Source organism: Dasypus novemcinctus, chromosome 12 (assembly GCF_030445035.2).
Source record: "Dasypus novemcinctus isolate mDasNov1 chromosome 12, mDasNov1.1.hap2, whole genome shotgun sequence".
Taxonomy (NCBI): domain Eukaryota; kingdom Metazoa; phylum Chordata; class Mammalia; order Cingulata; family Dasypodidae; genus Dasypus; species Dasypus novemcinctus.
In genome coordinates this window covers 106,854,916-106,867,358 of record NC_080684.1, presented here as the reverse complement: position 1 = coordinate 106,867,358, position 12,443 = coordinate 106,854,916, and the positions used below count along the sequence as shown (strand labels likewise).

At 38.9% G+C, this 12,443-nt stretch overlaps 1 protein-coding gene across 1 annotated transcript in view; it reads right to left on the bottom strand.

Annotated features, from left to right (window-relative positions):
* ATXN10 (ataxin 10) overlaps nucleotides 1–12,443 on the bottom strand; it is a 262,209-nt gene that overhangs the window by 148,291 nt on the left and 101,475 nt on the right. The window contains exon 7 of the mRNA XM_058308930.2: nucleotides 6,414–6,579. Coding sequence (XP_058164913.1) covers nucleotides 6,414–6,579 — 166 coding nt within the window. The remainder of the gene's footprint in view (nucleotides 1–6,413; nucleotides 6,580–12,443) is intronic.

The window sequence follows — 12,443 nt, the reverse complement described above, 5'->3', positions numbered from 1 at the left end:
CCTCAAACTCATTTGTTTTAGTCACTTTTCCATAAATATCAAATGATTTTCCACATATTGACCATGTCATTTGCAGTTTTACTTTTTCTTCTCGTTTGATTGTCTTGCATTTCTTTTTCTTGCCTTATTGCTGTAAGACATCCATATAAGGGTGAATAAAAGTGATGAAAGCATTTTTGCCTTGTTCCCCATCTTTGGAAGGAAAGTATTCAATCTTTCAACATTATATCCTTTTCCAGGTTGAAGAAGTTCCTTCTATTAGTTTTCTGAGTTTTATGGAAGGGATCTGTCATATTCTTATTCTGAATCTAATAAGATGGTTATACGATCATGAATTACATTGATTCATTATTTTGTTAACCACCTAAAACTCACTTGGTTAAGAATTTATCAAATTCATAAATATATACACATAGTTTGATTTCATTTTTTGCTATTTTATTATAGATTTTTATGCAGGTGTCCCTAAGATATACTGGACAGTTTTCTTTTCTTTTATTATCTTTGTCTGGTTTTAGTTTCAGGATAATGTTTAGCCCATTTTCATTTACTGTCATTACCCATTAGCTTAGGTTTAAGTCAACAATCTTGCTATTTGTTTTCTATTGTCTCATCTGTTATTAGCTGCCTTTTCTCTCTTTTCATGCCTTTTTATTTCCCCTTTTATGAACAATGGTCTATGTTTAATACCAGCTTTTCTTCTAGGAGGCTGGAATTTTCATATATGCCAGGTAAAATGTGGGCAAAAATCCATGCCCAATAAAACCCTGCGGACTAAGTCTCTAACAAGCTTCCATAGTTGGCAAAATTTCATACACGCTGTCTAAATTCTTTGTTGGTGAAATTAATCATGCCCAGTGTGACTCATCACCCCATGGCTTTTTCCCATTGCAAATTTTGTTCTCTACCCTTTCACTCTCATAAAAGTTAACTCTGCGTATTTCCATATACTGATGCCTGTGGAACCTCCTAGCAAATTATTCAGCAAGAGGGTAGAGACCTACCAACCCAATTGGTGTCACAAATGGGATTTGCTTAAAAGATCCTGTTTTACTGAAATATGACAAAAGCAGTATTTGCAGATGGAGAAGAATAAAGGGGTTGTAGATGACAAACCACTGATGTCTCAGTGGCTATGAAATCATACATGATATGAAACAGCGGCTGAGCTCCTTTCTCCTATGACAGGTGAAATTACTATGTGACAGGAGGGGCTCTACCCTGATCAAGGTGGGGGGGTGAGATGGTTCAGGATTAGGTCCCTCCACAGAAGCTTTAAACAACCAGCATGAACTAACAAACACAAATATCCCAAACCTCCAGAAAAGAGTTAAAGGATTGTAGTAACCAGGAGAGGTTCAACTTTTTTTTAAAAAAGTCACCTAAAAGCTTTAGGACTTCATGGTACCCTGGCTGGCCCTTCCTGCATCCCTCAGTGGCTCAGCACAGCACTGGCCTAGACTCCCAGTGTGAACCCCTGGTCCTGGTTCTGGAAGGAGCAGCATAACCTTTATGTACATACTGGGAGTATATATATCTGGCCTGATCTGTCTGGTGGTGGTGACTCTGTCCCAGGAATTGCCCTGTGTATAGAAGGCAGCTCACAGAACTCTCAGGTAGAATGGTGTAGGAAAGCAGTCAAGTCATGTTGCCTGAGGCAAGGGACAGCTATCTGTAGGACACACAGTGTAGAGCCCAGGTCCAAGAGTAAATGGTTTCCTAGGAAAGAAGGGACATTTGTATTGTGTAAACGGTGGTTTCCTAGGGCCACATATGCATGCCCCAGACAAGATGCACGTGTAGAAAGGACTAGGGAAGACCCCAAGTTATGGCCTGGATCTATTCTCTAAACTCACTGCACAGATAAACTGTGAACAATAGCACTGGCACTGCTCACTACTACACTGGGACATACAGGAGATGCTAAAGAGTTCTGCAAGTTGAAAATAAAAAACGACAATAAACAAGAGATCAAAGGCTCTTGAAGAAATGAAGACCTCCAGTAATAGTAATGATGCAGGTGAGTATGAATGCCACTACTGTTGTATTTTTGGTTGGTAACTCTACTTTTTACTTCCTATAGCATCTAAAAGGCAAATGAATAAAATGCAATGATAAATCAGTGAAGACTCGATGTATAAAAAACACACAATTGTGAAAAGCATAAAAGTGAGGGAACAGAGGAATACAGGAACATACTTTGCGTATACTATTTGAACTTAAATGATCAAAGCAAACAAGAATGTTATACAGGTAGGATGTTAAATTAAAGTCCCATAGTAACTACAAAGGAAATATTGGAGAATATCCAAGTTCATAGAGACAGAAACTGATTACAGGTTATCAGGAGTGTGGAAAAGGTAGTATTAATGCAAATGAGTATAGGATTTATGTTTGGGGGTTGCAATATTGTGAATGTGATTAAGCCCAATGAATGGTATGCTTGGAAGTAAATGTAATGGGAAATTTTATGTTGTATATATGTTTCCACAATAAAAAAAAAAGCAACTAAATAATGACAATTATTGAGCCTGGATGGGATCTAATAGAGGAGGAGGAAAGGATCAAAGGGACATTATGCTGGTGAAAGTGGGGGTTTAGGGGGCAGTGACGAGGGTCAGGGCAGTGCAGTCAGGGACTTTTGGTTTTCATCCTCTCTTTCAGGTGGGAGGTGACAGGGCCCCCAAAACACCAAATGTAATTATGGATAAGCCAAAAATGCTAAAAGTTTGCATTGCTCTCTCCTCTAAGTAGGAAGAAAAAAGTTTACATCAGTTCCCAATGAAGCAGGCTAGTAAGAAAAGGAATCAATAAACAGATCTAGAACCTGGCAGAGTCAACGTGGACATCAATAACCCCCAAGATGGCTGCTGGAAGACCCTCTACAAGATTCTGCTGCTCAGAAGAAGACTTCTTCTGGAAGCCAGAAGAAGCCCTGGATATTCCCCAAAAACTTTATCATTGGGCCCTCATGGGGGATTGATAAGTGGGGTAATCAATCAAAACAGCAAACAGCTAGAACTCCTCCTATGCCACTGGCAAAGGGGTGGAATAATTAATGGCTCAAAACAGAGGTGCGAAGCCTGAACTCGCTCTCGCCTCTGGACCCTGACTCTGGCTGCCTTCTCCCCTGCTTGGATCATTAGACAAGTAAACCTGGGGATTTATAATCTATAATGGGAAACTGTAGCCTGTAAATCAGCCCACTTTATCACTTTTCAACCCCTTCCTCTCTACCTGGGACCCATGGTCTGTTATTTTCTCCCATTTCTTGTCCTTTCCTGTCTGGAAAAATTATTGGCCTAATTCACCCGACGTGCTTCTGAAATTCATTTCTGCAGCACAGTCAAGCACCTAGACAAAATTCAATAACGCCGAGGCTGGAGCAAAGTTTGGATAAAACAGAAAAGGGTGGGAGGGGGAGGGGTGGGAAACATTCCAGCCATTCCTTCAATCCAGCTGCTAGAAGCTGTGGCCATAGCCTCCCCACCTCTTGCCCCCTTGCATCTAGCCTGGCTCTTCCCTGGAGTTGTAATCTCAGCCCTCAAAAATCCCTGCTGAAATTTACTACTAGTGGTTTGAATAAATTTGCAATGTGAAAAGCTGGTGTGAACTCATTTTTAAAAAATGTTTTTGTATTTTGCAGCCATTTCAATTGAAAGTCTGGTAAAAAACTGATATAAAATGTTATATTCTTGTAATTTCATAAATGGTAGTGGTATCATTCCAGTTAGGGGAATCTGCAAACAAGAAGTGTTTATGGGACACAACTTCCTTGCTTTTGACACCAGTGGGTGGGTTGAAACTTAAACTCTTTAAGAACTGGAAACAAAACAAGTCTGTGTGATGATTTTTGCCTATTTAAGCCTCCGAAAAAAGAGAGACAATGTGAAAATAGAGGCAATCTCCAGGTGGAAACTATGGAGTTTTAAAAAGTAGTTACCAGTTGCTTAATGATTTCGTAAAATGAGTGTCCGACCCTTAGAGGGTGATGTGCGTTTTCTGAATGGGTCAATTCACACTTGGAGACTGACAAGGCAAAAGGGCTTAGGAAGCTTTGCTCTTCATAGGACTTGGATCAAAGCCCTGTGGCCCTGAAGCATCTTGGTTTTGCTGTTGCCAAAGAAAAGCTACCTGCTTTTTTAAAATCCTGAATGTACAGAGCCTAATTGCCTAGCCTTGACTAAAATTTGATGCTGTCGACTATGAGCTGGTTCGGTCTCAGCACAAGATGTGCTTGCTGAACTAAAGGTGGGTAAAATGGCTAAACGCCATCAACAGACTTCAGGCTCCAGCACTGTTGTAGATTTAGGAGGCCACTCTGTGGGGCCATAAACTATGAAAACCTCATCAATACTGGCTGGATAGTCAGTATCACATACAAACACTTCCCATGGAAACTTGCCTCTATGGGTTTTGATGAGAAATTGGCACTTAATTCTATTGAGGCTCCCTTGTACATGGCACATTGCTTCTCTCGTGGCGTCCAGAATTTTCCTTTATCTCTGGCATTCAGCAGTCTGATTATAATATGTCATGTCATGGGTCACTTTGAGTTTATCCTGTTTGGATTATGGTGAGCATTTTAGATATATGAATATATTATGTCTTTTGTTAAATTTGCTAACTTTTCAGCCATTATTTCATTTTCTTTTTCTTTTTTTTAATTTAAATACTTTTTTATTTTATAGGTATTTTAAATTTTCCATACATATTATACCTGAAATGAAAAAAAGACCAAATCCTTCTTTATCTTGTTAATTATTAAACAAATGATCATTCACATCACTTATTTTTTAACCCTCAAAATAAAAATCAGCATTATTATAGTATAGAACATAATTCATTTTACTTCAATTAGCACATTAAATAATATGAAATAAACTACAGATCATTTTCTTAAGTAAATGTTTTTGCTAAAATACAAATAAATTTAGGAATTACTATAACCCTCTTTTAATAAAACCTTTCATTTGCTGAAACAATAGACCAGTGTAAAAGTCATAAAAATTACTTTTATTTAATGTCCTCCTCCCTCTTTCCTTCCTTTTTCTCCTTCTGGGACTTCCACAATGTGTTTATATGGGTATACCTGATGGTGTCCCACAGGTTCCATGGGCTCTGTTTACCTTTTTCTTCATTCTTTCTGTTCCTCAGATAGTAACCTTATTTTATCTAGATTCTTGACTATGCTGCAAAAATGAATTTCAAGAACACATTGGTTGAGTTAGGCCAGTAATTTATGCAGGCAGGGAGGGATAAGAAAGGGGAGAATGTAACAGACCACGGGTCCCAGGTAGAGAGGAAGGGGCTGAAGCTTCAAAATGTACACCCTTATATCCCACAATTTCACTTCTAAGGTTGTGCCCTAGGTTAAAACCATGGAAAGGTACAAAGATCTGACTATAAAGACATGTGTTATAGAGCTATTTATAAGTAAAAATAATAAATAATCTAAATGTCCAACTATAGGGACATAGAACAAAAAAGTATGCTAAATTCTTTACTTGGAGTGCTATTGTGGCCATTTATTTATTTATTTATTTATTTTAAGTTTTTAAAAAAATTTCTCTCCCCTCCCCCATCCCCCATTGTCTGCTGCGTCCATTTGCTGTGTGTTCTTCTGTGTCCACTTGGATTCTTGTCAGCAGCACTGGGAATCTGTGTCTCTTTTTGTTGCATCATCTTGCTGCATCAGCTCTCCGTGTGTGCAGCACCACTCCTGGGCAGGCTGTGCTTTTTTTACATGGGGTGGCTCTCCTTAAGGGACGCGCTCCTTGCGCACGGGGCTCCCTATGTGGCACAGCACTCCCTGCATGCATTAGCACCGCATGTGGGCCAGCTCACCACATGGGTCAAGAGGCCCTGGGTTTGAACCCTGTATCTCCTATGTTGGTAGGCAGGCGCTCTATCAGTTGAGCCAAATCCACTTCCCATATTGCAGCCTTTTAAAAAATACTTCACAATGCATTAGTTATTTATTCATTCAGCAAATATCTGCTAAGTATCTACTATGCACAAGTTACTATGAATGTAACAGTCAACTTCCTGCCCTCATGTACAGAATTTGCATCCTGTCAAACAGGAAAAGAAAAAAAAAATTTCCAATAAACTGAATAAAATGATTTAATTTTTAAAATATATTGTGTGCACATTTGTACATATGTATGTATGTAAGGTTATCTGGTTGGAAAAATACATTAACCAGAATTTTTCTTTTAATACATTAGCTCTCGATGGTAAGAATAAGGGCATTTTAATCTCAGTGGTATTTTCTTGCTATTCTAAAATAAATATGCATTAGTTATATAATTTTTCTCAAGATTTTTTTAAAAGAATTCTTATAAAGGACCAAGATGAGTTAGAAAGCCTTACTATCCTCTCACTCAAGATTAGGAAATCTGTCCCCTTACCTCATCATCAGTATGATGCTCAGATGTCAGTTTTAGCACAATCTTGCATTCATCCACAAAAGTACTTGCAATCAGCTCTGCGTGGCTTAAGAACACAGGGATGTCATCTTTGGCAAGTGGCTCGTCACCCACTAGTTTGGCTATTACAAGATCTAAGAATGTTACCCTGTAAAAAAACCAGTTTTCTATATGAATATGTCCTACTGAAACTGTACAATGCTAAAAATATTTATGGAGACAATTTTAAAGAAATACTTTTGTTTTATACTCCTTACAAGGTTTATAATATCTAGGAAAGCATATTTTGAAAATAAAATTATTTTTCATCAATTATCTATATTTTAACATTTTTTTAACTTGGTAAAATATATGTAACATAGAATTTACATTTTAACTATTTTAAAGTGTTATGATTCAGTGGCATTAAGTACATTCACAATGTTGTGTAACCATCACTTTATGTGTTTCCACAACTTTTATCATCCCAAATATAAACTTATAAGCAATACCTCCCCAGCCCATCTCTAGTAACCACCACTATTCTACTTTCTACCCCTATGAATTTCCTATTCTAGATTCCTCATATAAGTGGAATCATACAATATTTGTCCTTTTGCTGCTGGCATATTTCAATTAACCTATTTTTTTTTAAATCTTGGTTTCTTTCATGTGACTTGGCCCCAGAAACTAGGAATATACTATTCCTTCAGTACTGAGATAATTCAACATTTCAGAAATGCTGTCATTTTAAGTTTTATGAAATCAGCTACAATAAGAATAACAACAAACTTAAATGTGCTAACATTTATTCAATATTTACCACTGAGCTAAGCATTATACATGCATTATTTAGTCCACACAAAAAAATGGCTGGAGGAAGGTAATGCCGTTAGGCTCATATTAAAGATAGGTAAATAAGACTTAGCAAGGTTAATTACCTTACCCAATGTCAGAACACTTACATAAGGGCTGACTTTTCTGCTTTTAATTAATTAAACTTACAAAAAGACAAGTGTGAAGACCAAGCCTCTACCAGTTTTTAAGTCAGTATTTATATTATCAAATCAATACTTCTATTTGATGATGTTTCCTCCTACCCAGCATAAGTCAAAAAGGATATCTGCTCAAAAATCACATTTTAACTTGAACTTATACATATAAATCTCATTTATTTCCATACCAAAAAAGGGTATGAATATCTAAAATGCTTATTAGCAAATGGGGGGAAAAGAACTTATATCAGACATGGAGCATGTCTTACCGCATGAAAAATGTGATGCTTACTGCCTTAGTAAAAAGAGAAAGTATACCTAAAGTTTCCTGTATTTTAGTTTAAAAATGAGAAAGTCTGGAAAAATCATCCAAGATCTTAGATATTTCCAAAACCCCTAAAATCTCAGATTTCATGTAACAATTATTAATCCAAAATAAAACAAATAATTCCCTCAACTGAGCATAAAAAAACAACAAATGGTTGGGTATTAGGATATATCTGTTTTCCTTTATTCACGTGTAATCTTTAGAAAATGGACAAAGCACTGTCAGGCAATGAGGCCAAACTTTCCAGTCACCCACAGCAGGACAGCTTCCCAGGAATGCTAGAAGAGGGCCACCTATTCGATTTAATTCAAAAGGAACCCAACTGCCTGCTCTAAAACTTGTCTGAAATTTTGATACATTAGATTAGCACTGGGACCTTGGGGAATTTAGAATCTAGCTGACTATGATCAAACCAGGCAATATAATAAAAGAAAATAATTTTACCAGATTAAATCATAAGTATCCTTAGGCAAAGATAGAGAGGAAGAATAAGGAACAAAACAGATGGGCTACACCTGAGGAAAGGATAAAAAAGACAGGACAAATTCTGAATGAGGTATTCTGTGAAGTACAGACAAAAAGGGTTGAGCATGACGTAAATACAATCAAGGCGAACAGACAGCAACAAGAAGACTGTGAGGACCCCAGCGGGTGAGCTGAGGGAGATTTGAAAGAGCTGAAAAAGGAAAGGTAAAAATAGATTTTTCCTTCTCTACAAATTCACCCAGAGGCAATCCTTCCCCCAGACTTCTCCTTGCTCAGTAAATGCACCTCTCTATTCTTGATCATATGACAGAGATGGGAGATGTCATACAAGAAGGGAGATCTAAGGAAACAGGTGGTGAGTGATCTTGAAGGAAAAAAGGAGGCAGGTGGTGGATCAGAAATTGATCTTTAAAAACAGAAATGCAAACTAGGCTTGTATATCTCCTGATAAGAGACTATGGTTCATTACATGATCCTCTTACATTAAGTCATCTGCCAATAAAAACTTTTTTTTTTAAGATTTATTTTATTTATTTCTCTCCCCATCCCCCACCCCCACCATTGTCAGCTCTCTTGTGTCCATTCGCTGTGTGCTCTTCTGTGTCCCCTTGCATTCATGGCAGCACCGGAAAACTGCATCTCTTTTTTGTTGCATCACCTTGCTGCTTCAGCTCTCCATGTGTGCGGTGCCACTTCTGGGTGGTCTGCGCTTTTTTTCACACAGGCAGCTCTCCTTGCAGGGCGCACTCCTTGCATGTGGGGCTCCCCTACACAGGGGCACCCCTGTGTGACATGGCACTCCTTACACGCAGCAGTACTGCACATGGGCCAGCTTATCACACAGGTCAGGAGGCCCTGGGTATTGAACCCTGGAACCTCCATATGGTAGACGGACACTCTATCAGCTGAGCCATGTCCACTTCTCACCAATAAAAACTTTTAATGGCACCCACAGTTAGGAAATGGGTCAAAAACTTTTCACTCTAGTATATGGGGCACAGCATACCAGAGTTCCCAATTAGCTCTCCAATTCACTCTACTTCTGAGCACTATCCTAAGGATCCTTCCCTTAAGATAAAAGAAGCCACACATAGGATTTTTTAAAAATATTCTTTTTTTTTTTTTTGTACATTACAGTTACCATTCTTATTTCTACTCAGGAAAATGTGTTATTAAAACATATTGAGGGAAGCAGTTGTGGCTCAAGCAATTGAGCTCCCATTTACCATATGGAGGACCCAGGTTCAATTTATGGGATCTCCTGATTAAAAAAAGAAAAGAAAAAAGGCATCCCAGAACTATGGGGGAGAAGCGCAGGCCTCCACGCGGCACAGCAACAAACCATAACGACAATGACGCAACCAGATAGAAGAAAAAAAAAGTACTGAGTATGTGATACAGTGAAGGCAGTGCTGAGAATGAAATTTATAGCCCTAGCATCCATATCAAAAAAAAGGAAGAATTAAAATCGAAGATCTAATGACACAACTGGAGAAACCAGAGGGGAAAAAAAAAACAACAGCAAAGCATTCCCAAAGCAAGCAGAAAGAAAGAAATAATAAAGATTAGAGCAGAAATAAATGATATTGAGAACAAAAAAGCAATAGAGAAAATTGACATAACCAAAAGCTGGTTCTTTGAGCAGATCAATAAAATTGACAAACCCTTAGCAAAAAAAAGAGAGAAGATGCAAATAAATAAAATCAGATATGAAAGGGGGGAAGTTATGACGGACCCCACAGGAATGAAAGGATCATAAGAGGACAGTTATTAGAAATTGTATGCCAATAAACTAGAAACCTAGATGAAATGGACAAATTCCTAGAAATGCACAATCTACACTGGCTCTATAAGAAATACAAGAATTCAACAAACCAATTGTATCTAAAGAGATTGAAACAGTCATCAAAAAACTCCCAACAGGGAAGTGGATGTGGCTTGAGTGACTGGGCTCCCATCGACCACATGGAGGGTCCCAGGTTCGCTTCCCAGGGCCACCTGGTGAAAAGCAAGCTGGTCCATGTGGTGTGGAGAGCTGGTGCAACAAGATGACGCAACAAAAAGAGACACAGAGGAGAGACACAACAAACCATGGAGCTGAGGTGGCGCAGGTGACTGAGTACCTCTCTCCCATGTCGGAAGGTCTGGGATCAGTTCCCAGTGCCTCCTAAAGAGAAGACAAGAAGAGAAGCCATGGGAAGCAGACTTGGCCCAGTGGTTAGGGCGTCCATCTACCACATGGGAAGTCCACGGTTCAAACCCCGGGCCTCCTTGACCCATGTGGAGCTGGCCCACATGCAGTGCTGATGCACGCAAGGAGTGCCCTGACACGCAGGGGTGTCCCTGCATAGGGGAGCCCCACGCACAAGAAGTGCACCCCGTAAGGAGAGCCGCCCAGCGTGAAAGAAAGTTCAGCCTGCCCAGGAATGGCGCCACACACAACGGAGAGCAGACACAACAAGATGATGCAACAAAAAGAAACACAGATTCACATTCCGCTGACAACAACAGAAGCGGACAAAGAAGAACATGCAGCAAATAGACACAGAGAACAGACAACTGGGGCAGCAGGGAGGGGGAGAGAAATAAATAAATAAATCTTTTAAAAAAAGAAGAGAAGACAAGCAGACACAGAAGAACACACAGTGAATGAACATAGAGAACAGATAGCACATGCAAGCGGTGAGGGGTAGAGTAGGGCACAGTGGTAAAATAAAATAATCTCTCAACAAAGAAGAGTCCAGAACCAGAGAGCTTTACAGGTGAATTCTACCAAGCATTTTGAGAAGAATAAACACCAATCCTGTTTAGACTCTTCCAAAAAAATTCAGGAGGGAAAATTACCCAAACATTTTATGAACTTAACATCACCCTAACACAAAAGCCCAGTAAAGATACTGCAAGAAAAGAAAATTACAGACCAGTCTCTCTAATGAACACAGATGTAAAAATTCTCAGCAAAATACTTGCAAATAGAATCCAACAGCATATCAAAAGAATTATACACCAAGACCTACTGGGATTTATTCCTGATACGCAAGGGTAGTTCAACATAAGCAAATCAATTAACATATTACATCACATTAACATACTGAAGGGGAAAACAAATGATCATCTCGATCGATGCAGAAAAGGCATTCTGCAAATCCCAGCATCCTTTCTTGATAAAAACATTTTGAAAGATAAGAACAGAAGGGAAATTCCTCAATATGATAAAGGGTATATTTGAAAAACCCACAGCCAACATCATACTCAACAGGGAAAGGTTGAAAGCTTTCCCTCAAAGATTGGAAACAAGACAAGGATGCCCACTGTCACCACTAGTATTCAATATTGTGCTAGAAGTTCCAGCTACAGCAATTAGGCAAAAAAAAAAAAAAAAAAAAAAAGCATCCAGATAGGAAGAGAGGAAATAAAACTCTCACTATTCACGGACGACATGATCCTCTACTTAGAAAGTTCTGAAATATATATGACAAAAGTACTTGAACTAATAATAAACAAGTTCAAAGTGGCAAGACAAAAGATCAACACTCAAAAATCAGTAATGTTCTGTACACTACTATTGAACAATCAGAGGGGCAAATCAGGAAAAAAAATTCCATTACAGGAAAAAAAAAAAAAGACTACCTAGGAATCAATTTAACCAAAGATGTTTAGGACCTATATTCAGGAAACTACAAAACAGTGCTAAAAGAAATCAAAGAAGACCTAAACAAATGGAAAGATACTCTGAGTTCATGGATTGGGCTTCCATCTACCACATGGGAGGCCCTGGGTTCGCTTCCCAGGGCCTCCTTGTGAAAGAAAGCTGGCCCGTGCCCGTAAAAAGCTGATGGCCCGCACCCCACAGAGAGTTGGCGCAGCAAGATGACACAACAAGGGGAGACAAGCAGACAGAGAAGGCACAGCAAATGGACAAAGAGAGCAGACAGCAAGCAAGCAGCGGGGGGGGGGGGGGGGGGGGGGTATAAATTGAAAAAAAAAAAATTCCAATAGCCTCCTTTACAGAAATAGTAAAGGCAATTACCAAATTTATTTGGAAGAGAAAGGGCACCTGAATAGCCAAAAGCATCCTAAAAGAGAAGGGTGATGTGGGAGGACTTTTCTGCCTGGACTTGAAACATATTACAAAGCTAAAGTGTTCAAAACAGCATGCTGTTTGGGGAGCAGATATAGCTCAAGTGGTTGAGCACCTGCTTCCTATGTACAAGGTCCTGGGTT